Genomic DNA, 27,850 nt, shown 5'->3' with positions numbered 1-27,850 from the left:
TATCAGCCTACGCTTTATGAATCTTTACGAATAAATTCACACAAAACATTTGGAGAAGACAGTAGCAAGATGTCCTCCTACTGTCTAGATGCTCAGTGGAGATGGCAGACCTACAGATGAGACCACACAGTGTTAGTTCCCTTCTCTGTCCAGATGTACTTGAAACTCGTCATGGTACTCAGCCCATACAGACCATCAGGAACTTAAACAGGAGGCTGATCGCTTCTCCAGCACTCAGGATAATCCTTCACTTTTCCTCCTCCAGATATATGGACAGCTCCTCAGAAAACTCTCACTGAAGATTTCTTTCTTAGCCTCATCCCCCTGATCTGTAACACATTTATTTATTAGGCTGCAAAAAGAGCAGCCTAGTACAGAAAGTTGTGAACAGAAAGAAATTGGAAGTAATACAAAGGAACAGCAAAAAGCTGTTTTGTGTCCTGGAATTGAATCTCCTGAATGCAGGTGTCTTCATGTGAAAGGCAGAGAAATGGTTGAAACTGGAATGCCCCAAAATGGCAGGGAAGCCCTCTGGATATGGAACTAACCACTGCAATTAGCAAGAGAAGAACAATTATTGCTGATCAGAGTGCCAACAACCATATGAGGAATGACAATTGGTGGAGTAAAGGGAACTCAGGGCAGTAATTGCAAAACTTCCTTCCATACAATGATCAGAAGCTACTTACAGCTGAAGCCAGTCCTAAAGACGCCTCCAACTTCTCAGGAAATGCCTTAGCAGGGTTGCAGCGTGTTTCGAGCTGGATTTCCTTCGCTGTTTCCTAATGAAGTCATTCCACTCACGCAGAAAGCTTTTGTACAGAGTTACAGGCTGAGTGTGTGACAGTGATTTTACAGACCTGCACCTTCACCTAGATACCAGGACTCTAGGGAAAATGAGGTATGGCTTACAAAGTGAAATGGCATCAGTGACAGAAAGAGAAACCAGCTGTAGGTGGCCCTTCTTGAGCAGGGGTTTGGAGAAGACGACCTCCAGAGGTGCCTTCCACCCTCATCCATTCTGCACTACTCCTCGATAACCAACAACCTTGTCTCTAAACCACCCCTCTAGAAGGTGGATGAAAGCGAGTTCACATCTACAAATAGCAGTGCAAGTCCTCTCAAGGAAAGGGGGAAGTTGAATCTGAGTTTCCAATATTCTAGCAAAGAGAAAGGGGAAAGAAAAGAGATGAGTGTGGGAGAAAGGACTGCTGGAACCTGCCAGGGACAAAGCAGCACAGCAGAAATCTGTTAGCTGATCATGCCCATGGCTCCACCAAAACTATCGCCTGTGAATGGTTCCTAAAACTTCACCTTAATTTCTCTTTGGCTTTTGTTTTTAAAAAAAAAATAAATCCAGATCACATTACAATACTTGGATTCAGGTCAAACATTTTGCTTCACCACCTGAGTCAGGTCTTCTGAGGTTTTATTTTGCAGAGGAAAGGGCAGTGGTTCGCAGTCTGCATTGAAACATTTATTTTATACAGCAACTGAAAGAAAAAAAATAAAATAAACTCTTCAATTATCCAGTTCTCAATGCTTATATTTTATTTTTTTTTAAAGTCAGATGAGCCAAGAGTGGCTGTTAGATTACAAACTGCTCCTGACAAGAAAACTCCTCCTATGTTACAAGCCATTTCCCTGTAGGCTATGACTGTCTGAAACGGGAAGACAAGATTCAGTGACTCAGGAGGCTCTTGCCAATCCCATAGAAATGAAACCCGAGTGCTTTATATTGTAGACGGAGTCCGAACTTCAAGACAAATGGACGATGCAGGGTGCCTGCTTTCCGAATGCCCAGTCTGAAACGATTCAAGGGGACGGCATTTTCGGCGAGTGGGTGTCGCACACGTTCTGAAAACAGGAGTCATCTCAGAGTGGGCACGGAGCAGCGGAGGTACCCGGTATTACTAAGCGCTTTTGAAAACAACTTGCTATATTATTCTATAACAAAGTAATCACGAAACTTTTGCTCAACATGAAACTCCCTTAAACTCCACTGCCAGCAGAAGTAGGCCAGCAGCGCTTTTGAAAGATCCTTCCTTACAATGCTTGTTTTTCTTAAAGACGATCAGGGGAAGGCTAAAAGTCAGAACGATCCCAGTTCAGATTTGAGAGCTCACCAGATATTTCTGCCACGGTCTCCAAGCAGGCTGCGTGGCAAGGAAGGGCAGCATCTCCAAACACTTGGTGACACTGGGGTGATACCTAGTGAAACGAACAGGGTTCTCACAGAGAGCTGGATTTTGTAAACACTCCAATGTGTGCTGAGAGGTTTTGCTGTATAAAATCCTAAATAAAATGTTATTCAACACAAAGACTGGTCGGGCACTGGGACAGGCTCCCCAGGGCAGTGGTCACAGCACCGAGCTGCTGGAGTTCAAGAAGTGTTTGGACAATGCTCTCAGACACAGGGTCTGATTTTTGGGTGGTCCTGTGTGGAGCCAGGAGCTGGACTCGATGATCCTTGTGGGACTCTTCCAACTAGAAATATTCTATGAATCAGTGATTCTCTCCTTAGTAAATTACAAGGACACGGTGACATTAATCTATATTTAACCAACTAACGCCTATTTGGTTCTGCAGAAAGACAGAAATTTAAAGTTAACAAAGTCTAACTAGTAGGCAGGAGCACTGAAAGGAGCATAAAGCATTTACAAGATGCAAGAGTTTGTGAGAGGGGAGAGCTTGACTTGCTTCTACAATCCTGTCTTAGTTTTCTGGTATTACGGTGATGTCCATTCGGGAATACTGTGCTCTGCTCAAATAAGGAGTACATCATCATTCCTCAAAACCATCCATATCCACAGACCCAAGAAGAACAGAAACAGAAATTAATTTGACAGACAAGTAGCAATTAAATACCAAGGTTCATGTACCCTTGGCAACAGAGGCAGTCCCACAGGTCACAGTGCCCATCCTTGCTGCTCCTCCACCGTCCTCCCCTGCTGGGACCATATGACTTTTCACCCCATTACACTATAAATGGGATCGATGAAACAATCCAAGCTAAAAATAGCATTGTCCCCCCCAAAGCAACAAGAAACCCCCAAACAATGGTCCCAGTAACTGGATTTGAAGCGCAGGTATGTTACCAGATGTACCAGCCCACTCGAGGGGGTGGCAAACTGTAGCCGGGTGGAATTGCTGGGGGGGGGGGGGATAACATCCAAAGCCAAATTATTCACCAAGAACAAGGTGAAAGCACCACACCTGTGTTTTCTAAGCAAGCACAAGGTATACGTTATCTCCACACCAGAATCTCAGTTCAATCTCTCATGAAATCAGTAATTTCTAAAATCCCCCTATTTTCCTAGCTATATATATATATATATATATATACAACCCTCTCTTCTCAGTCGATTTCAACATACGTCGCAACTGAGGCTGAAAACAACGTTCACTCATAATTTTAATGGGAAAGGATTTTCCTATGACTAACAAGCTCCTTGCCTGTGGAGGCGTGGGCATGTCTGCACCACCCAACAGAGCATGGTTCAGGGCCCCGAGCTGCTGCTGACCCAGCCTGCCTGGAGATGGGAAGCCTGGCAAGGCTTAAACACAGAGCAATGCTGTCCTCCTCCTGCCCTCGTCCTCCTCTGGAGGTCCGACATTGGCAAGATCAGAATTTTAGGGGGCTAAAATTTCTCTGCATGAAATACTTGCCTCACCAGGAACAGAGAAATCCTCCTTACGGTGCTGTAATTGCTTTTCTTTGATCCCTCAGAGCCCTTGCTAAAAGTGCTACTTAAAGTCTTTTATTCCAGGACTTTTAATGAGAGTTTCCAATTCCCATAAAACGTTCATAAGCTCCTGTACCTATCACCTCCCTCGTAAAGGAATACCAGCAAAATCACGTTGCTCATTTCCAACAGGCTGGGTTTTTGTTTTTTAGGAAGCACAATTTCTTCTGTATGAACACAAGATTTCTGCTTGCACACCACAAGTTCCACAGAGATAATCCCCTCCTTCTTTCTTTACCAGTTAATGCTTCCTGTTGTCAAAAACTGATTCTTTTCTTGCTTTAAATTTCATCAACACGTGGAAAATAAATACTTTTGGGTGAAGTGCAAGTCTGTCTTTAGTATAAGGCATATTTCTTATTATCTACCAGTAAACAACACTGTTAGGATCTTTACAAAATAAACTTTGCTTCCACTAATGAATCTGTTACAGCTCTCATCTGAGAGAATCTCCTTCAAACTGCATCCTCACCAAACAAAATGCAGCAGTTACTGAGAATTTCCTCCGTCTTAAACTGACTTTTGAGGAAACAGGAGGAAAAAAAAACAGCAAAGATAGGAAAATTAACCTTTTTCACCCAAGTCCTTCAAAATTCTCAGACGCATCGTGTCTCTGTAGAGCACTGGAGGCAGCCTAGCTCTGCGAGCACGCCAACAAGGCCTCATCAGAGCACATTAAATCAGATCTAATGTTTCAGTAAATGCAACAATCTTGGTTCTGGGCTCCAGCTACCATAATATCCGAGTCTGCTGCTGATGTATCAGCTTCAAAATCTAATTGCGCCGACTAGACATGCTCCACGTGGCACCACTGAGGCTCGGAGCTGCTCCTTCTCGTGCAAGCAAAGCTCCAGTCAGCAGACTGCACTGGTGCAAGTTAAAGCAGTTGAACACATATCAAATGGGAAAGTAAGACAAAGGAAAGCCCTCACTTCAAGGCAATCCAGCACTGACCTATTCCAACTCGGTTTAATGGCCATAGTTCTTTTACCAAGCAAAAGGAACGCAGAGCCCAAGCTCGTCTTCCCCAGCCAACAGCAGCAGCAGCAGGCAGACACCAACAAACGCTGTTCCAGCACTGAAATTTTAACATTATTGACCTAAAGTGAAACAGCTGGGGGAGGAGAAACGCCAAAATAAGTCTGCTTTTTAAATGTCAAATATTTTGATTAGAGACTTGAAAACATAACTTTTTTTGTTTTTCCCCTCTGAACCCACACAGTCTCCCATTCTAAGGTTTCCTATTTCTGCCTCGACAACCCCTGTCTCTGCTGACTTCAGAAGCCAGAGAAGAGAAGCAGTGGCCCCAGACAGAGCAGGACTGGTCCTCAGCTAACTAGCCAGAGGACTACATGTACTCCAGCTGCAGCAGCAAGCAGCTCAGTACAGAACAACTATCCAGTTTTATGCTCAAATTTGTACATGAATTTGGCTGGCAGGCAAGCTGAAGTTCTGTACCACTACGGACAGAGCGGTGATGGATCTCACAGCAGTGCTGACACTGGTCCACATGTGCACTGGAATAAATTAGAGAGAAATTGGTTTTGGAATAGATAGCTAACAATACAAAGGTTTGTTTTTAATATCATAAATATCGATCTGTTAGCATATCAGAAATGGCTCTGTCTTGTAAAGGTTGGAAAAATATAAATTAGTATCCTCTCCAAAGTTAATTCTTTCTTGGAAATGTAGATACTTCCACATGCCTTGGGTATGTTCTAGTTTCTGTTGATAACAGGATGCAAACAAGGTTGGACTATAGCAGCCCAGATAACCAGAGCCTCACGTAAATGAAGGTCAAGTGATGTCTCCCACACTAAACACCTAATTCAGCACGAATCACAGATTGATACGGTGCTCTCGAAGTGCTAACCATGCAGCAGTATCACAGACAGGACTTCCAGAGCCCATAATTCCTCAATACGACTTGGAAAAGAAAAACACAAAAACACACACACAAAAAAAGCACACCCACAACCTAATCCTCTTACACAGACGAGGCAAAGGCAAAGTCTGGTCACAAACTCCAGGCGTAATGAAAACCAGCAATTCATCCTGCCTCTAGCAGGCTTCTTTCGCATAAAATCTCTTCTGTGAATTGGCAGATCTCCCCCTTTTTGGCATGAATCGCTGGTATGTGGCGTTCATTCTGTTGCTTGCATACTGGTAAGTGACAAAGCTAAATCTTTCCATGGCTGGAATTTCATTTTCCACAAACTTCAGACTAGAATTTCTCCTACTATTAGAAGTTGCCGTTTTGTTATCATACAGAAAATGCACATCTCTGTGCAAAAAAAAGAACAGTGCGATTCCATATTGTCCAGGTCTCTCACACACGCACAAGTATTTATGATTTTGAGAGGAAACAGGAATTTGTTTCATAGCTTGAAGTACATTACAGAAGAGGATCTCTCAGCATTTCTTTAGATAACCCTGTTATCTTTGTCCACGGTAGAAAAGAAAGAACTTTGTGGGGCCTTGTGTCATTTAAAGGGGTGGTTTTGAAAAAAAAAAAAAAGAATATAAATTGAGACCGGGTGTGGAAATGTTCTGTAATCAGATACAGGAAGGCTCCCTCTGTTCAGTGCTCAAACTGAACTGGAAAAGTATCACATAGCTATGAGACATTGTGTTAATAAAGTAAATTAAATCCAGAACCATATCACTGTGCTCGAGATTTGTGTAGCTGAAATGTACTAGCTCAGAGAATCCCCCCCCCCTTATATTAGTAAACTTTTTAATTTTGTCTAATTTTAACGTGGCTTTCAGTAAAAGTGACTGAGCCAAATCTGTGCACTGAAGTAGGTACCTTCAGTGGAAAAGAAGTCTTCATTTTTAATTAAGAGACTACCTTGAGACATCGGGACAAACTACACACCTCCAACTAAGTATGGATAAAAGATGGATCTAAAAATACTGAAAAAAATACAGAATTTCAATAAGTGATGGCATACCTAATTCACTCAAAAAGCAGCTGTGAATTAGATCCACACCCACAAGTAATAAACTTTAAAAAAAATAGTATTGTGAAAATGTCACATTAATCTACCCATACAGAAAAAGTCTACTCACCCACTGCTTACTAAGATGATTAGTAAGGAAATCACAAGTTAAACTTTATTCATCTGCTTAAGAAAAATAGGAAAGAGTTTGCAAGGTTGATTTAACTCACAAGATATTATTGTCACTTGACATTTACATGCAATGTATAATTCCATTCCCACTTACAGTCTGGGGAAAGCCTGTTAAAATACTTCCTTAATGTGTGAACACTTCTTTGAATTGTGTTCTTTTCATCTGCCACCTTCTCCTTCAGCCAGCTGGCTCCTTTTGTTAAGCCTTTTCTCATATGGAAGTTCATTATATGTAATTTATGGAGCAGTTTGAGATTGTCACCTTCTATTGAGCGCTACAGCATATGCCTATTTCAGAACGCTACAGCATTTTTTTTTTTTTGATAATGTCAAAAAAGCAAGGAGCTTCACACATTGCTATATCCTGAACAAGCCCAGTGCGTGACTAATCCAAAAGACCACGTATGCCCTCTCATCCAAAAGCGACACCTGGTCAGGGTGTCCCTGCTCAAGCAGGGGTTGGACCAGAAGAGGTACTGAGGTCCCTTCCAACCCCAACACTTCCGTGATCTGTGATTCATTTGCAGCCATGTGAACCAGCTCTCGTTCAACTTACATGCCAGACTCCTCTCCCCATTTTGTGAAAGTGTAACAGCTTTGTAGAAACTACCGAAGTTGCTTCCATGGAAAACATCGTTAGGAAAGCATCTGAGTATCTTTCGTCATCCAGAGCACAATCAATGTACTGTCCTGGTTAATCCTCTTGCTGTGGCTTTCTTATTTCTTACCTCTTTTCTCCTTCATTATACTTTCCTTTACCACTTCCTCCTCTCCCCTTCTCTTCCTCTGCAACCAGTTCCCCCGTCTCTGCTCTTTTTTTACTAGCCTGCTTTTGATTCTTTCTCTCTTAGCAAGTGATACCTTCCTGGTGATCACTGTCCTTGGGGTCACCTCCTACCTTCTCACATCTTCCTATATAACAGCTCACAGCTCTTTTCTTAGCGGTTTTATTGGCATAAAAGTACATTAACACACACACGGAAACCTGAAAACAAAAATAAGACATAAGCTCACCACTCATTAATAGTAACTGCTTTGTAGTTCACAGTTTGGGAACTAACAATATAAATGATGCCTAAAAAACGATGCCTAAAAGCGTGGCTGGGACAACAGCACAAGCAATGATGGATTACCTGTATTCCCTACACAGAAATTTGTGCTTTATGATATTCACAATAAATGCCAGACCCCTGTTCAATATCTAAAGCAGGTTTGTGTTTTGTCTTGTCGTTTTTTTTAAATAAAAATGGGGGCTGATTGTATGCTGACAACTTTGCAGTTATGTCCTTATCTTTATATGGCACATACTGTATAATTTGGGAAAGGACTCTTTCTAGATCAACGAGCAGGAGACTAAATCCTGCTAATCGCATTCTTCAGTAAGCTCCTTCAGTATTTCAAAGAAAGAGCAACACAAATTACTCAAAGGCTGGAAAGCACGTCTTACATCAAGACTTGCTAAAGCTGCTTAACTTGGCTAGTTTGAGCAAGAGATGTTAAAGGTGACTTGCTCGTGACCTACCACCACCATCCTGAAGATTTCTCAACGTGTTGGGCTCTGATTAGCAGAGAACGACATACAATCCAGTGCCTGGAAACTGAAACAAAGCTAATGAAGAAAGAAAATATGTGGTTCTCTGTCAACGAGAGTTGAACTAAGTATTCAGAGATAAAGCGGATTGTCTTTCACTTTGGCTGACTTTTTGCTGGACCGTGGGTTTCACTGATAAATTTTCTTTCGATAAGCAGTTTTCAGCAGTTTCACATTGTATTATTTATTGACCCGTTATTAAAATGTCAATCTATCCTCCTACAGACATAGCCAAAAGGTCCACTCAAAAAATTCATCTAAGTGCAAATCTTCACTCAGTGTGCTATGCATATTTCAGAGATGCAATATTGGAGATGACTTACTGGAGCCGTGGTACGTCTCGTTAATCCACAAAAGGAGAAGTTGACATCTTAACTAGGCTATTGGTTTCCACTGCCTGTTTTTCCCCTGCACACATGATTTCTGCTGGCTACCTCTCTCTTACCTTTTCCAACCACCTACCGCCACTGAGCTGAAATTCTTTCCAGACCCTCACAACATAATTTCCACAAGCACAGAAGACACAAGCAACAACGGAGGCAAATACCTACGCAGGGGTATGTGATATTCAAATGTTAATACATCTTCTCTAAACACTCCTGACATCTCTTTTTAAAGAAGGGAAAATGATGCCAACAAAGCTTGAATGACTTCCCCAAGGCCACACAGCAACAACCCCAGTCTGAGAGCACAGCTGTTCCTTGCCTCAAGGCCTCAGCAAAATCAGACTGGGACCATCTCAGTTGGTTTGCACTCTTCATATAATCCCATTATGTCCTCCTTGTTCCTACTGAGACAAAATAGGAAAGAAGAAAAGGGAAACAAAAAATCTCTGAAATGTGTAAGGAAAAATAATCTAAACCTACGGTTCAAACAAACAACTTCTGCCTGCTCTCCAAAGGCAGGAATTTTTCATAGGTCTCACTCTCAGCAGTCATAAGAAAAATGCACGTCTTGTGTGAGACTCTGACTGATGAAGCAAACATTCCCATTTAAATTCTTGGAATTTAATCAGTACATATTACAGCCTTCATTCTTCACTAGAGTGTCAGTATGCCACATAACACTGGTGTAAACAGAAATATGTCATAAAGCCTGGATTTCAGTCAGAGTGCATTTTTAAGTTGCCTTTTTCAAACCGTTTTTTATCTGAAAGTATTAAAAAGCTCATAATTAATTCTACCTGCACTGATAGAGAAGGTATTTGTGAGTAACAAAAAGCAAGGTTAAAAAAAACAAACAGCTACAAGTTCTTGAATTCTTGAAGAGATGAGCACAGATGAGGATGGAAATGAAGGGAAAATAGAAGTTAAAAAAAGAAAAAACAGGGTGAGTGCCCACTGCCTCTTGGGAGGGGATCCGGATGAAGGTTTCAGAATGATGTCCATGGAACTGTTTCGTTAGTGCTTTGACCAAACACATCTGCACAATGCTTACTTTTAACTTAGATAAATCTTTTGCTGATGGAAAAAAAAAAAAGGCAAGAAAAGAAATACAATTACTTTATTTTCTTAATCTTGATGAATTCTGCCAACCCCAGATTTTATTTTTTTTAAGAAAACTTTTGTGGGTTCCTCCTCCCTCCCCAGTTACTTAGGCAGACAATTAGATCACCGAAAGCTAAACACTGATCTACTCAAATTGATAAAAATTAAAGCTTCAGAGTGGGTTCTTCAAAGCCCACACTATTTTCTATATATACTGTAAGCCTCTACATTTAAACAGGAGCTAGCTGTATTTTCTTATTGCCATATTTCTGTGGCAGAAATACGACGATAAGAAAATGACAGATTAATATACTACAGAGAATATTTTCATACAGTAAATTATTCAGATAAAATATTCCTCTCTGGCTTTTGTTCAAAGAGGTTGATTTATCTTCGTGCTAAAGAGCCCACACAAGACCTCTGCAGTACTTCATAGTATTTTGAAGCTGGAACAGACCATTAGGATCATCTATTCTGATCTCATGCATAGTAGAGGCCAAAGAACCTCACCCAGCAATTTCAAGCCTATAACTTACAGCTGTAAGCGTGCTCGTTCTCTCAAGGTTAACTCCACTGGCGTGCAGAGGGTCTGCAGAAAGGTCTATACAGCATTTAAATCCCACTTATGATCTATTTTGCAAACTGCTGCCGATTTATGAGGTCTAGGACACAGAAATTTATAGTGACTACGGATGGGTACATGAGGTAACCCAGCAGGTGACTGCAAGCCTTCCTAACTCCTGATGACCTTTGGGGAATAAAATTACCCACTTTGTTAGGGAATTCATAAGAAAAAAAGAAAAGTATAAATATACATACATTTCAAGTACACACAAATGTATGCATGTATGTACTCGAAAACCACCTACTGAAACCTGAGCACTAAAAATTGTGCAGGTTTCATCTCAGAGCTCACAAGAGCTCTGATAAAACCGAGGCTGTCCAGAGTATGACCTCCCGTTCGGGTGCAATACGCTTCCCTGAGAACACACTGAGGACAGTTACTCAGCAAGCTAGCTTTAAATCAAGATTGGATTTCACTCTGAGTGATGCTCTCTAGTTCAGCCACAGCATACCAGCTCCGTGCAAGAATACTTGGATGAAATGCAATGATCTGTATTACAGAGGAAGTCAAACTGGGAGATCACGTTGGTCCCAAACAGCTTTAAAAACCTATGATCTGATAATGCTAACTCTCTTTCCCCACTGTTAACCTTAACCCTCCACCTATATTTTCGTGTTACTAAATATAAGAGCACAATGCTACAGAAATCCATTCGAGGAATGAGTTGCTGCAGTGCCGCAGCTGATCACAGCAGGTGAATGAGGAACTCCACGAGCTGCAGGCAAGCCTCTGCTGCCACCTAATGGGTTTCCTTTTCCTTCAAGGACTGCAAAAGCTGAGGAACAAAGACACTTGGATGCATTCAGCTGAGTACCCAAAATGAAAAGAGAGGCAACGGGACAAAGAGCATGTTGCCTAACATAGCTGCTTTCCCCTCACCGCACCGTGTCCTTTTTGCAGTCAGAACTCCAGCTAGGAAATAGCAACAAGCCCACCTATTTGCTTCTTCCCACTAGAGAAGATTACAGACTACGGGCAGGGTGGTTTTTGGATAAATACAAAGGAGCTCAAATCTTTCATTACAAGTCACGGTTTCCAGATTTTGAAACGAGGCATGTTTCCAAATTGGCATTTTTCAGACAGCTTCTTTGAAGAACAACCTTCAAAACCAAGCTGTATTCCAGCAATGGGCTCGCCAGTGCTGGCTATAAATGCCGTAAGAAGTTCTTCCACTGTAATCATTGAGGCACAAGTGTAAGTCAGAAAAAAAAAAAATCCAACCCTCTCTTCTCAAAATTGTGGTATTGATTGAAGAGTATAACATCCAAAATGGAATTTTTTGTCTTTGGAAAAGCATTTCACAAACACCAAAGCATCCTTTCTGCTTCAAAACAATGAAATTACTTGAAGAAATATATTAATTGGCGATACCATTCACCTACCTACTTTAAGAAAATATACATATCTTCCTTACTGTTAATTGAAAGGTTACATACCTGAAAAACAATCCAAGAAGCACAATGTAATACAGGACACAAGCATAAGTTACTATAAAAACAAAAACAAACAAACAAAAAAAATAAATCCTGAAAGAATGAAGCTTCAGAGAAGGATTTGAAGGAAAGAAATACAACACCGTGTTCTTGAGAAAGGGAATACAAAGCATTTTATCTCAAATACCTTGGAAATACAAGTTTACTTTAAACAAGAGGAAAAGAGCCTTCCCGAGAGAAACAAAGTAATTCTGGTGCCCACACCGATGTTGTGCTTAGCACCAATTAGTACCGCTGACATTGGTGCAGCAACAAAGCAGAGCAGTTAACAAACAGCTTCTGGAAGATAAATGCCTGGGATCAGAACGAAACTCCCCCTGTGAACAGCTTTGTACAGTGGGGGAATTCTTGCAGCTTCCAGCAAACCACCTGGTAGAGGCTCATGGTGAAGGGTTACTGAACTTAATGGATCACTGGTCTTGCTTCATTTTCTACCATACCTTCTCTCAATACCTAGGAAACTTTTTTGTATACCAAGTGTCCATGAAAAGCCATTAATCTCCAGGACAGACTTTGACAGTCTACACTTAACCAAGAAAAAATAAAAATCCCACAACCCTTCCTTGGAATTTACTCCAACCTAAAGAAAAGTAAATTCTGAGAGACACACTCTTGGGCATTTCAAATCCAGGTAAAATTGTTCCCTCATGTCCATAAAAAGGTAACGGATTGCTCAGTTCTAACACTATCCCTTCACAGTACGTAAAATTGTGTGTTATTTCCTTCCCAGATCTATGGGCACATAGGGAGAAAACAAGATCTGGTTCCTCATGCACAGTCCCTGCAGCACAGCCCCCAGTTTTGTCCATTACAAGGCCACTAATCCTGCAGGTAGGCAGCAGCCTGACCAAACCACAACTCAAATGCAGAGGAAGGTAGGATGTGCAAGAAAAAATCTTATCACAGCTTGTCTTCCCTGGCCAAGGACAGCCAGGATAACAAGTCAAAGTTTAGTCCTGCTCATTTCCTCATGCAGCAGATCTTCATCCTACCTCTTTACCAAGCAGATTGCGAAGTGTCATTCCAGCTGATAGACTGTAGCCTGTTCTCAGGACAAGTACCTTATGCTTTGATTATTTTTATGAAGTGCAGTGATCTCTAACATCATGGAAACTAACAGAGAATGACAATTTTATGAGCACAGGTATCAGCAGGAGCATTTCTGGATCTCAGAACAACGACATTGTGGTCACTTCACACCCAAGACCTTCTCCAAGGTTAAGATTCCTGTTATGGCACTGCAGGACGCCTGCATTTGCAATTTCATTGCAAAATAAACTAGAAAAAAAAAAAAAAAAAAAAAAAAAGGACAAAGGAAACAAATGAAACAAACCATTATACAGTGAAACACAAGGAGGGATTCCATCCTCACGCTGGTGTTTGCACCATTCCAAGCAGGAGAGCTTTAGGTCAGTGACAGAGGAACTTCCACAGAAAGGATCCCTGCTCTCAGTGATGAACGAACTTCTGGGCTTCGAGCCTTTTTGTTCATTATAGGTTGCCACAACGTCTTCAGCAAGCCACTGCATGTAAAAATAGTGGATGTTCCGTAGAACCTTGTGAATCAACCGTCTATTAAAAGGCTGCCAACAATTTCTTAATACCAGGCTGACCTACACGTCTATATTCCCTATGCCAACAAGGGTCAGCAATGTTCAGAGTGATTCCCGTGTAACACCACTGTCATAAAGCAGTGAGAGAAACCCAAGTGCTGTGGGCAGTCTCACAGAGCTAAACCCACGTTGAAAAGATCCGACATCACCGACTACTCCTTGGCTGGTATTCAACAGGCATCACAACCCAAGAGGATCCCAAGGAATTTAGTGAATAGAAAGCAGTAAAGGGAAGGATGTCACTCGTGTGAGGTGCAGCACAGCACTGAAAAGTGCAGAGACAGCTCTAGGGCAAGGGGAATCAGACGAGTGGGATGAGCAGCCAGGGCTGAGGGAAGCTGCTCCGGCAGAGGGAGCAGGTTATGCAATAGGAAACAAGAGCAGACAAGCAGGAAGAGCCAGAGCCGTAAAAGGCTCTTAATCTGGGGCACATGCCACAAAATTGTATCACTAATACTCCGGAAGAGCCACGGGCCTGCCCTGTCCGGAGCAGTGAGCAGAGAAATCCTTCAGAGCACGGAGAAAGAAAGCGGATGGGGTGTGGGCGAGGAGCTCTCACGTAGGGGAATTGCAACAGGAAGATTCCTGCTATGTTACACCGACAGCAAGCAGCCAAAGATACACTGACCGTGAGATTTTAGGGCAAGTTTTTGAGGAGGTAAAAAAAAAAAGTCAGATTAGACCTCAGGTGGATGCCTGCTTCCCACCCACCTGTTCTGTACTCCATGGTCTCTGCATTTTCGTGGGCACGCAGCATGCAGCTGGGAGAAAGTCCCAGACATGAGGGAAGCACCTTGCTGTCTACATGAAAACCTGTTCAAATCATCAAGTAAAACACCATGTGCTAATGCTTTATAACACTTTTTAGATGGTTTATTCTAAGAATTTCTTAGCATCTTGTCTCTAGCTAGCACAATCTCCAGTCCCTCCAATTATTTCCCAATTTGCTTTGGCCATTCTTCCCAGTCCCACATGGCTTTGGCTCCAGACCAGAGACAAAAGCAATTACCCCTTTAAAGAGCAAAGTGCTGGGCTGGAGGCCAGGAGGTGACCATGAATTAGTCTTCTTTCCTCCAACATCTACAGCTGTGTCCTTCACAGCCCCAGATTCTTGAGAAAGTTCTGCATTCGAGGAGCCAGATGAAACTGCCATCCTCAGCAAGCTGGCAGAATTCATATCCCAATCTGCCAAGCAGAGCTGGGAAGGGATGTCTGCTTTGTTACGGCATACCCATAGCATCAGCAGCACATCAGTCCATACATATGGCAGTTTATAGCAACGCAACAAGAGGAAAAAGACTTATCCTTCAAGTGCTTTGCATGGATATCCATCAGTGCCTTCTAACTCTACAGCAAGATGCTGAGTTAGGTAAGCCATGCAAATAGCTGCTCCTCCGTGTGCAGAGGTGTTAACAGGGGACTTAAAGATCAATACTAGGAACGTCACAGCTGAGAGAAATTGCCAAGCAAGTACTGACAGTGAATGCTTTTTTCAGTCACACTACAAAAGCTCAAAAAGACTGAGGCTGAATTTCGAAAGACAGAAATTACAGTAAAACTTGATGATTTTACTCGCACTTGTAACTCAATTCTAACAGTGTCACCTTCAAATTCCTGTATCTATTAGGACTCGTATCCCAAAGGATATGAGAATGCATTTAACCTTTAAAATACACAGATCACTCTTAAATTTGGCGCTCACTCCAGAACTTAAATGTATCCTTTCCTTCAGTGTTTCACTGCACTGGGCCACAGAACGCCCAAGAGTATTTTGAGCGCAGAGAGGACACACTGAAACCAACTCTGCACACTCTGTTTTGCTGCTTACGTGGCCTTTTCTGTAGTGACATTTTAAAGTGTCCGTGTACCACAATGCTATTTTGGAAAACAAAAATGGACCAAAAAAACAGCGTGACCTTCAGACAATGTCAGTACCTAAAGATAAACAGCAGGATGACTGGGATGGACATAAAACTAATCTTTCATTTTATATTGTTAAATAAAATAAACTTTTAAATTAATTGTTTCCCTTTCACATTCAGTTTGGTGAAACCAGTTTTCATCTCTAGCTCGGATCCTCAATCCCTCAGAAATCCTATTTCACTCTGTCAATTTGCCAGCACATGCTCACAACACAGCGCCACAAAGATGCTCCGTGTTAAAAATCTGCAAATTCTCTATGAACAGCCAAATCTTAATTGTCAATGTAACCTCATGGATATCAAAGTTATTTGAGAAATAAGAGGTCTTCAGGTTCAGACACATTAAAATCAACAGAGCTTAACAGACACCCTGAACAACACTATTGCCTTACTTTGGTAGCGATCATATACATTCACAAATGAGTGAAGCCCGACCTGAATATTTAATACTCGCATTTTCTTTTCATAAGTCTATAGAGGACTAGAACAAAATGGACTTAAATATACTAGGGGACTACGTAACAGAAATGTTGATGAAAGTAAGACTTGGGTAAGTGAAGCTTACATCAGTACAACCCTCTCATCCCTACAGCACAGGGTGAACAGGAGGCTCCTTAGAGGAAAGAGACTTGGGGACCACTGTGATCGGAGCTCACCGAAGATTTGCCTCCAGAGCTGAGCAAGTGAACGAGATGCCAGGAGGCACAAAGGAAAGAGGAGGTAGTAAAAAGCTGGGAACAGATTCTGGGTGTTCATATCATTAGAAGCCTCAGAGGTATTTCAGACTGCTTTAATTCTACTGCAAAATATTTTTCTTTTGACTTATTTGTGTGACATCTGTTATTATTGTCAATTCCATAGTAAAAATACCCATACTTACACATTACCTCTCACTAGGATTCCCACAACACCTCACAACATTAAATAAGGATTAAATGGACAGAAATCATTTTAAACTTACTATCATGGACTGCAAGCAGATGTCAGGACAACTATATGCATACGTAGAGATAACTGTCAACCTGCTTGGAAATATTGGATATTAAATCTTTCCAATATTCCTGTGAAATGGGTAAGCATTATTTTTATTACTATTATTATTTGCAGAAAGTAGTAAAATGAACCCATTCCAGGTTGTGAAGAAGTAGATTAACTGCTACATTTTGTCCTGCATTGCAAAATGGGGTATCATTCGATGAAAGGCTATAAATCCTTAAATCTTCAAAGCCATTTTAATTGTAATTTATATAAGTGAAACAGGTTCTCTCGATTTTCTACCTTTCTCAGACTAATATTTATTGCAGCTTTATTTCAGCTTTTAAAACTGAAAAACTACAGCAGCACATAATGCATGGTAGCACTGGTATGTGCACTAGCTTGCAGCCATGCCACCTTCCCCCAGAAACAGATCAAATCCCTTTAAACAGGACTGAAGTGAGTCGGCGGGTAGATGGCAGCTTCCTAAAGGGAACTACGGTGCTGAGAGAAAGGGAAGTCTGATTTCAGTAGGAGGAATTCTCCGTGGGAAATTACTGCTTAAAACCCAGTGCTGGATTTTGTTCTGAAACTTTTCAAAGCACACATCAACATAAAGCCACAAAAGATCTATTGCGATATTTACTCAGGAGTAAGCAATTTTAATCTGACGCCCCCAATGTCCAACTCAAAAACCCCTTTCTATCTTCTCTAGTTCAGTTTTCTCTGCTGTTTCAGTCAGATGAAGGAAATCTTATTTTTCTTTATTCTTATTTTTTCATTATTATGGAGTCACAATGATACTATATAGCAGCCCTGATTCCCTCAGAAGATTTTCATTTCAGTCCTGGCAGAGGAAGTAATCCTTGGAACCATTATTTACCTCGCAGAGAGGCTTATCCAGTGTTTGCAAAGCAGCCGAGATCCTCTAAAGAAAGGTTACTGTGGGTTGCAAGGTTACCATAAAGCAGGGAATATCCCGAGCCAACTGTGGCACACAAGTGGCACCTCTTCCTCTCGGCAGCCCTCGGGGCTTCACGGTCTAACAAGCAGGCTTGTTCCCTCTTTATTCCACGTAACACTACCACCACCTGCTAAGGAGCTTATATTCAGTCATCCCAAGAGATTTTTGTAGCTCCCATAACCACTGGGAGAAGAGGTCTTTGTTCTCTAGACGGTTTAACTGGAGAGGGTTTTAGGCAGCTCATGGATCACGGGCCAGATCAGCAGAGGTAAAGCAGCCAGTTTCTTTTCAGTATTTTGGGAGCTTCAGTGGAAGTACTGTTTACTTCCTATCTTCTCCTGCCCCCTAGTGAGCTTTGGTTTTCACTCCACCTGAACGATCCTGGCTGCTTTGTAACTTACATGCACACAAATGGCCTGAAACACCAAACTGTTTTCTTTTTATGTTCTTCAGAACTGTTCCCTACATCCTTTTCCACTAAGTATGTCAGAAATCGAAGAGCATTTTCTAGCCCTACAGTGCTAGTATGCAATAAGTGACTTACTTAACAGGAAAACATCCTCAAGACTGAAATACCATAAAAGCATTTTATGTCAAAGAAAATTCATATGTTAACTTATATTCCTTCTTCATATTATTCTTATATTAGAGCTCTGAAGTTAAAAAAATCACACACAGGTTCTTTCATTAATCACCCTTAAGTCTTAGGGGGAAAAAAAACAAAAACACAAAAAAACCATAACGTTTGCTGCCTATAAAACATCTCAAATACAATACACGAGCAAAGCCCCGTCATAATCTAAAGAAAAGAGGAAGAGGGAAAAGTGACCTAGTGAGATTTTTAAAAAAATGAAAATTAATAAATAAATAAATAAAATAACTTCCTATAAGGTGCATTTATGGGGGATCCCTCCATGACACTGCATTTAACAGTAGCCAGTCCAGCAAACACTTATGTGTATTATTTACTAAATATGCCTACCAGTAAATGTTTTGGGGATTGGGCTTTTGGAGAGCAGCAATTCAGAAAAGAAACAGACATCACTTACTGCGCTAACTCTGCCTGCCTTTTCAATTATTTATCTTCAGATGTAAATCCAACCTCTCTCACATACTTCCTAGGAGAATTTTACCCCAGTACTACTCCCAAAAAGCAGAGTTGTGTAACGTGCAAGTATCTTCACAGCAACAGTGCTTGTAAAATAAAATACAAACCACATAATCACAATAGAATTCTTTTGCTACTGCAAAGCCTAGCAATGAAACCTGTCAGAAGCTGGATGAAGCCAGATTTTGTGAAGGAAATTAAAACAAACTGCAAATGGACAAGAACAAGAATGCAGAAGCATATTATCTAAAGCTGTCTCAAAATTAAATAAATACTTTGCCTCAGAATATGCAGGCTAAGAAGAATAGGTGGGTGACAATGTTATATTAACAGAACTTGTCACATATGAGTTGGTTATTCGAGCTTAACAACCAGGCATTGCAGACCAGATGATGCTACCTCAAAAACACTCAAAAACAAAAACCCACAGCAGTTATTTACCAAAAGTATGTCACACCACAGAAACTTTGTATCTTCCTGATGGCATTGTATATGGAATATAAGAAATTGAAACTCAAGTTAAAAGGATGCATGACCTTTATATATACAGCTAAGGGAGTTAAAAACAAACCTTGTAAAAGAACAGTAAGGGAGCTTCACTCATTTGCTTGTTTCACATGTGCATAAATCAGCAAAGAAAAGAGTAGGAGTGAAGGAGAGAATTACTACAAGTAGAGTTAACACCACAGCACATAGACCATAGGGATTTAAACTACACAATTTTTAAACTACAAAAGTAAGTCTGTAATAGCTTTTCTATAGCGCAACAAGGTGGACTATGTTAAAAGGTCATGCTTCATAATCCCAGAATTACAATTCTACAGGATGTTACCCCTGATAAAATAAAATTAATGTTATGGTCTGGGAGCTGTTTCCAGTCACATGATATAACTTAATTGTTACAATGGCCATAAGAAGCTCATCAAGAGTACTCCCCTCTCAGGAAAATATATTACATAAGGTCCTTTTGGTTCCTGAATGAAGTGGACAAAATAACTTTAGGGTTGTAATTAAAGACTAATATGCCAGAAGTAGGTGATTGAGAAAGACAATGAGATTTCCTAGGAGTATCATGCACAGACCTTCAGCTGCAAACCTGCACAGTGAAGCTTAAGTTGCCTGTCATGGCTCCAAACCTGAATGCCACAGGGGCTTAATTTGGTTTCACCTGAAAGGCGATATTAATCAAAACTTCTAACTTGTGTCGCCAATAACTAATTTCTGCAGATCATTCTGGGATTACAGGAATTCAGTACGTTCAGTGCGTTTCCATCTGTTATGGAAAAGTAGGAGGGACGGTGGCTGCAAAAGCAGCGGGGAAGCAGAACTGGCTCTACCCGTCATGCCACAAAGGGAATCCCCAGCTGACTGTTCAGACAAGCTTTCCATTTCCTCTACCATCCAGAAACTGCACGTCAATTGTCTCTGACAGCAATATGGATAAAAAGGTCAGAGGAGAGAGAACTATCACACTAGACAACCAGAGAAGCATTCATCTTGATGGTACAGAAACCTTGGCTTAGTTCAGTGCAAGATTTATAATGAATGACAAATCTTTTCTTTTAGAGGACTTTCACTCTCTGCTCATAATTAAAGCTTTAAAGGTTTGATTTTTTGTTCCTAGTGAAAATATTATCACAGATCTAAGGAGTTACAGAATATTTGTAGTATTTGTAAAATTGTAATATATAATATTTGTCTTTGAAAAGTATCTTTGCACTGCACCTGTTGCTGTGAAACAGTAATGACAAGACTGTTAGGAATGATTAGACATTTATGGTATCCCAGTTTGTAGATGTCCAAACTGAAGCACCCTTAAAGGGTCTGTTTTTCAGCAGAGAAACAGACAGCATTTTAGAAAATTGTATCCCCTAACAGACGTCTCAAGCTTTGTACTCAAAATCGTTAGCATTATTTAATATATCTTGCCCTAAAAATTAAATGAAACACACACAAAGAAGCAGTAATGGAAAGAAAAGTCATTTTATTCTCCTTAAAAGGCCTTCTGTATCTTCTTCAGTAATACCAAAGTTTTTACAAAGCTATAGGATAATAAACACTGGAACATTGTTAGTCTGAGTTGTTACAAAAGCTTTTTTTTGTAACAATGTTTGTAACATTTTTTTTTGTAACAATGTGGTTTTTTTTGACAATGTTTGCTTGGTATTTACATTTTCCTTGGATTTACCATTGAACGGAATGAAGTGAGTGGGATGAAAACACCCCGTATAGCCAGCAGAGCTACAGTTCCTACAACAAAGATAGATAATGACTGTAATAAAGTCAAAACATGTAGACCTAGGATTCACCTGTGAGATTCAGGATGCAATAGAAGAAGATACTCAGAGGGATTACTTACTGAAACTTTCCACGAGGTCAAGGGCAACGTTAGTGGCGATATCCATTCCAGTATTTATGTAAGACTGGCAGTTTTTCAGAGATGAGAGAGAGGAGTCCACGGAGTTGAACGAAATTACAGGCCCTGGCATCTTGAAATCGTTACTCTGGAAATAACAGATAGAACATTCTGAATGCAGTTTACACCTGAAGACTTTGGAAGATAAAAATGCAAATAGCAGTGTTCACAGGATGGCTGAAACACTACAGAGCAGGGATAAAATCTTAGCTCACGAGTGATGTACTGGAACAGGCTGACCAGAGAAAACTGTGGATGCCCCATCCCTGGAGGTGCTCAAGGCCAGGCTGGATGGGGCTTTGGGCAACCTGGGCTGGTGGGAGGTGTCCCTGCCCATGGCAGGGGGTTGGAACCAGACGATCTTTAAGGTCCCTTCCAATCCAAGCCATTCTAGGATTCTCTGCAGTGTCAGTGGAACTGCAACTCACCAGAGGTTTTCAATTGCCTTCATATTCAACATAAAGCAAATATTAAGCAAAACTAAACCCCAAAAAGCAACTTGCCATTTTCACCTGCTCATTTCCATTGCTAAACCACAATGAAATTTAAACTCAGTGATAATGCTAGTTTGAAAATTACTGCTCTATTTCAGCTCTGAAAAAAGCCCACATGCCCTAAGATTTGCCTGCATTTTCTAGACACATTAGCAGCCAGGCTGGTAAGAAATACGACTTTCACATCAAATTCAGCCCCACCATCTACAAGCCCGTTTCAACAGTTTATCCAGCGGGGAAAAAATATAAATAAAGAAAGGGCAAATGCTCTAAGAATGTATTCAGCAGTAAATCATCTAACATCATTTTTAAATAAATGCCCACCTTACAAATGGTGCCTGCTGACCCCAAAGTTGTCACAGGCTGTGTTGTTAGTAGCAACGTTCCACTGGCACACAACAGCATCACATGAGAATCACGTTTGCTTCTTTACCATCACCTTCCCCAATACAAACCCACAACCTACAACTTTCCTGGGATTAACTGCTTCTCCTCTGTCATTAACGTAACCCTCAAGTCAGTTTGCTTACGCCATCCCTATCCACAGTGTTCATATCAGTTGGTGATCTCCCCTCAAAAGTTTCAGCTTCTACCCTTCCTTTTTTATGCTTTACCATAACTTGCTTGGACGACATGAAGGTATTATAAGAAACAAGGATCCAGTGCGCACAGTTTTATACTTTAAGTTCCAGGAGATAAGAAAAATTCTGCTCTGCTTTAAAAACACACTTGTTTATTAAAGTAAGTCTTGGACAGACAGAAATACTGTATCAGTCCATGTAAACAGTAACTGAGATTTTCAGGGACTACACTCTGATCGTATTGAAGGAGGGAGAGAACAGAATCCATAACCAAAACTGATTTATAGTAGAAATTTTGTCTAAATAGTACCCAAAATTACAAGGGGATGAGTTGGTATATCAACAAAAGCCTTTGACAGGCCACAATCCAACAGAAATATGCAAAATATTAAAGGATAAAGCTTTGCCCATGGTTTGCATATCTAAGGCTGTATCTCCCCCTCTCCCTCTACTACTTACCCTGGGATTCCAGAACTACATCTTATGCTCATCCTAACATGAATAACATTGCCATGTTCCTCATTAACATCGTGCAAATTGTGAGACTTGAGTACCTGCCATCACAGTCTCTCCTCTCCTAATGTTTTCTTTCATATCTTTTTGTTTTTTTCCTGCTTCAAAAATGTGTTTGGCTACTCAAGACCATCTTTTATGACACTGTTTTCAGGTCATGGGCTTACAACAGCTTTTAACCACATAGTGATTTTCTGCGTTTGCCACAGCTTGGATTTCTGAATTCCATATTAACTAACTTCCTCTCCTTCCCTTCTAAAGGAGCATCTTGCCAGAGAAGATGCAGCACTCTTCAACAATTGCTCCGGTTAGCTCAGTTCATGCTCTCCCTGTCAAAAGACAGCAATTGTTACCTCTGGATGCTGTCAGACTGACAGCAGAAGACACACAAAAAGTTCCTGACAGAACTCTGTGAAAGTTTAAAAAAAAATGAAATAAAAAGATGCTCTTTGAGATATATTTAATAGAACAACTTAAAGCATGTGTTATTATTTTAGCTTTGTTTTTTTAAGCAGCTGTTTGCTATCTTACCAAGACTGTTTGTAAAGAACCTCTGTGCTCCAAATTTCATACACCGTTAAATAGTCACACAAAATCATGTTATCAGCTTTATCCTTCTGGGCCTATTTAGAGCATCAAAGTTAACATCAAGAACCTAATGGACTTCGTGAACCTGCTAAATCTGACTCATCAAGCAAGCCCGCTGTTCTTTTGGGAATTTCACACTTTTACACTGAAAGACAGGAATCTGTAAAAAACAATAGTGAGAAATTAAACCAGCTTCCTCTTTCTCTTAATATTTGTGGAAGCACTGACCAAGCCAAACAGAAACTTAAGTTACTGTTTACAATATTAGGTCATACTACTGTATTGGTATATAAACCACTGTATCTCAATTTGTGTTTTGGAAGATAATGTAAGTTATCTCAAACAAAAATACATACATATGTATATATGCGTATATATATGTGTGTATATATATATATATAAAAAAAAAAAAGCTTTATATATATAGAAATTGTTTTTGATCCCAAAGATTTCCCTCTCAAATTGTCTAAGTGAATTCTTCAACATCAGCTTGCAGTTGTCCGTGCTGCCAGCAGAGGAATAGCCACATCCTCACTGGTTTTACTGCTGTAAACCTATACAGTTTTGTAAACCTGTACAGCTTTTGAGCCTTTTTTGCCTGAAAAAGTCTTAAGCGGGTGCATCCGCTTGCAACTCCCACCCCAGCACACCTCACCTCAGGAAGACACAAGCAAGACCTAGAGTTGAAAAAGCGACCAAGTGCAAGCAGCGAGGCAGGTTTCTTTCCACGATAAACGACCAAATGGTCCAAACAGGGCTGCAGAGCAGAAACCTCAAATTACACTTCATCTTCTACCACATAACTTTGAGATTTGAGCAAGCGACCTGGCTTCCTCCCCCTTCACCCTCCCAACACGCGAGGCGGGGACCCACAGGCGCCCACCTCCCGGGCTCCTGGGTGACCGCCTGCCCCATGGGGCCGCTACTCCCCTCCCACAGCGCTGTGGAGAGGAGCCCCCCAAGCATTAAGCTCCTTTCCCCATGCCTCCATCCCCTCATCTCGCCCCCCGACCCCAATGTGAGACCGCCCGGCCGCCCTACACCAGTCCCACCCTGAGGGCAGCGGTCCCCCTCCATCCCCTCACAGGGTGCACGGGGCGTGCGGGGGGGGCTCCCTCAGCAGCGCCCGCCGCTCACCTAGAGCCAGCCGCCACAGCCCGGAGGGGTCCCGGAGGGGTCTCAGAGGGGTCCCCGAGGGCCACCGACCCTTCCCTCGGTGCTAGGAGCTGGCGAGGCGGGCCGGGAAGGCGGCGGAACCGCCTCATCAGCCGGCGCCTCTCCACATGACGGCGCCATCATGTGATGGGAGGGCTGGGCACGGCCGCCGCCGCCTCCCGCCGTGCTGCCACCGCCGCGGCGGGGAAGAGGGTTTTTTGCGGGGAGAAGCCGGAGCTCGCCTCGCTGTCGGCAGCCCTGAGGCATGGGGCTGGCTCCGAGGAGGTCTCCCCGGGGCTCGTCCAGGCGGTGAGGGGTGAGGGAGGGCCTGGCAGGGCGGCCGGGGGAAGCGCCCGGGGCTGAGGGGAAGGGACAGGGATAGGGAAGCGCCCGGGGCTGAGGGGGCTGCGCTGCACCGGGGGCGCGTTTCGGGGGCCTTGGGTGGGGTATTCGGGCTAAAAAGGCACCCTACAGCCCGACAAGGAGTGGGGGAGATGAAATGTAAAGCCCAGTCCTGTTCCATCGGGGTTGCATCCTGTTACACCCCGCTGGGCTCCACACGACGGGACGGGCAGGCTCCCGGGTCGGGTCAGGGGGCTGAAGGGGCGCCCCCGCTGTCACAAGGGGCTTGGAAAGGTCTTGGTTAAAAAACTGAAGTCGGCTCGAAGCCTCACATAAAGGCTCCTAAAAAATCAAAGCTTAGTTTTAATAGTGCTGTGCCGCATATCTTGAAGGAAAAAATGTCAATAACTAAACGGCTGCAGCACAAATGCTAGCCCTTTTGCTGCAACAAGTTTTCCTTGTTTTGCTAAATCCCGTTACAGTTACTTTGTTTGTATTTTAACCTATTATAGACACCTAACGTGTTTTGTTTTCCTTGCCACCATCTCCTGCTTGGCCTCAATTGCTTCAATATTTGTGATCGTTTCATTCTTTAACCATTCTCTTCAAATTTTCTGGTCCAAGAAACCGTGCTTGTCTTGCCTGGTTGCACAGGTGACTGATTCAAAGGCTGGGTATATACTAAAGATGATTTAAAATGCACTTTTTTCACTTCACCAGCTGCTTTAAACAGAGCATTTATCTTTCAACTGAAAGATTTCAGCATGTGCTTAAAATCTGCATGGATTGAACTATCAAAAATACAAACATGAAGCACTGAATGTGTGTGGTTTTGTTTTTACAGGCACTGTTGATGGAGCAGCTTGTTTCCACATTCTTCTTCAAATCACCTGAAAACTAACATTCAGAAACAGACTACAGGACCTGTGCTACGTGTTCACCTCCGGCTCCACGATGGTTGATTTTCTTGCTGAAAATAATCTCTGTGGTCAGGCAATTCTTCGGATTGTCTCCTGTGGAAATGCCATCATTGCAGAGCTCTTAAGACTCTCAGAATTTATTCCTGGTGTTTTCAGGCTGAAGGACAAGGCTGATCAACAAAAGTATGGAGATATCATATTTGATTTCAGTTATTTTAAGGTAAATCCTTTTCTTCTATTGTTAAACTTCACTTTAAAGTGTTGTCTTGGTAGAGCATAAGGGCTACAAAATAGCCATTCCTGAGTGCTCTGTTTTATTACCAGCATGCTTCAGAATTGACTGCAATGACTTGCTATTTGCTTAGTGCTTACCAGAAATCTACTGACTGAGATAGTAATTGGGATATGCTCACATGCTAACATTCCACTTCTGGGCTGTCTTGTATTTTGTATAGTTTTGGTCACACTTAGCCTCATCTTACTCATTTGAGTGAGCAGAAACAGTCTGGTGAGCACACTGTGCTTAGACCCCTAGGCAGAATATACATTTAACCAGTACCCACACTGAGAGTTTTAGGGCAAGAAGTGGAGACAACTTTAAGTGCATGCATAGAATAGCAGTCTTTCAGAATGTATGATGAGTCATCTGGCCTGCAAATTTTGATGGGTATTGATCATATAAGACTCGAGTCCTTGGTTATTATTTCCTGAAGGAACTTTAAATTTTGCTTTGACCAGCAGGTCCTGAGCCTGTGCAGTGGGTTGTTTTTCTTTGGAGCACTACTGTGGGCAGTATGCCCATCTTCCTTTGGTTATCTGTAGCTTATTCTTTGCAGCCGTGAAAACTGCTTCATGCTTTCCTGTCTGACAGTACCATGATTGTTCATTCACTGGACTCGTCACGTGCACTGAATCAACAAATAAATCAAAGAGCAGAGAACATGAAAAGCCCCTGTTTCCCTTACAAACTTAAAGCTTCTTGTAGAATGTATTTCCCTCTATCTTTCTCCAGCATGATTTAGAAGAAGCTGTAGGGACTATCTAATTTGACTTTATCTGAATTGTAGAATAAAAGAAAAGTTAATAATACAGCAATATGGCAGGGGTGGAGAGGAATTGGTAAGAGTTGTCAACTTTGAGTACTGGCTCAGAACCTCAGGCACTGAAAACCCTAAGCACAGGTGATTTCCCAGATACCTTTAGATTTAAGTGTTTCAAGTCTCTCTACAAGACTCTTTTTTTTTTTTTTTTTTTTTTTTCAAACTACTTGAAAATTTTAAAGCGGATAGGTGTAATTGGTAAGAAATACAGTTATCCTGGAAACTGGAAGGATTTTAACATTAAGGAAACAAAGCAGTGCTGCTACGTTCCGGAGTGATTGCACCAAAATCAGTAAAATATATAAAAAGACATACTTAAAAAACAGATTATATCACTGCTAACACTTCATTCCTATATACATGATTCTTAAAATTAATTAACGAGAAAAGATTTGACATTTTGAAAAAATCCATAGGCAGTTTGGAACCTACTTTTATCCTTTGTTTTATGTAGCAATTTGAAAAAGTGAAACACAAGACCATTTTCAAACTACACAACAATTACCAACCAGATATTAGGCTTGATATTTTATTTTAACTCAATTTATTTTTTTAATCAAGTTCATGTTTATTGAATCCTTTGAAGTCATGGTCTTGTGCCATGGTAAGTGGCCTGTGGAATATCAACAATATTTTCAATTAAATATTAATGTTTTCAATTAAGCGTAAGTGATATTTTCAATTAGATCTTAGCGATGAGACCAAACAGAGATTATAAGAAATATTTACCATGCTAAATAGTTAGAAAGAAAAGTTTGTGGCCTTGTTTTCAGAAGGTCAGGCTTGTCACCCTTACCCTTTTTTCACGTGGTTCTTAGTGACAGTTTTTGCATTAATTTCAGGAACTGCTGCTGAGCTAGATCCAATCTGTAAAAACTCTCCGATAAGTCTAATGCTTTCAAGCAGTTCAAATGCATAAGAAAGTACTAAGCTCACAACTGTTTGTGGAGCCTCAATGCTATGTAATCTAGCTGAGAAATCAATCAGATCAAATGTGTAAAGGAAGAAATTCCAACAGGGAGATGGATAGTACTACAGAAAGTCCATTGTGAACCACACAGCAACTTCAAATGCGTCAAAGTT

At 41.4% G+C, this 27,850-nt stretch overlaps 2 protein-coding genes across 5 annotated transcripts in view; one reads left to right on the top strand and one right to left on the bottom strand.

The window, feature by feature from the left end:
- Positions 1-24,661, bottom strand: part of NSMCE2 (NSE2 (MMS21) homolog, SMC5-SMC6 complex SUMO ligase) — a 128,117-nt gene extending 103,456 nt beyond the window's left edge. Inside the window, exons 1-3 of one of the 2 annotated variants that reach the window (XM_084507729.1) lie at positions 24,388-24,554; positions 23,906-24,007; positions 21,018-21,162 (exon numbers count right to left, since the gene is read on the bottom strand). In XM_084507729.1, coding sequence (XP_084363855.1) covers positions 21,018-21,147 — 130 coding nt within the window. In that variant the 5' untranslated portion in view covers positions 21,148-21,162; positions 23,906-24,007; positions 24,388-24,554. Of the gene's footprint in view, positions 1-21,017; positions 21,163-23,905; positions 24,008-24,387 lie in introns of both variants that reach the window. The other variant, XM_084507728.1, reaches the window with a different exon arrangement.
- Positions 24,581-27,850, top strand: part of WASHC5 (WASH complex subunit 5) — a 28,859-nt gene continuing 25,589 nt past the window's right edge. The window contains exons 1-2 of one of the 3 annotated variants that reach the window (XM_084507712.1): positions 24,581-24,714; positions 25,592-25,887. In XM_084507712.1, coding sequence (XP_084363838.1) covers positions 25,702-25,887 — 186 coding nt within the window. In that variant the 5' untranslated portion in view covers positions 24,581-24,714; positions 25,592-25,701. Of the gene's footprint in view, positions 24,722-25,591; positions 25,888-27,850 lie in introns of all 3 variants that reach the window. The other 2 variants (XM_084507713.1, XM_084507711.1) reach the window with 2 other exon arrangements.

The sequence above is a fragment of the Aythya ferina genome (genome assembly GCF_964211825.1).
Source record: "Aythya ferina genome assembly, chromosome: 2".
NCBI classification, from domain to species: Eukaryota; Metazoa; Chordata; class Aves; order Anseriformes; family Anatidae; genus Aythya; species Aythya ferina.
Note: the sequence above shows the minus strand (reverse complement) of the source record. Positions and strands in the feature narration are given on the sequence as shown.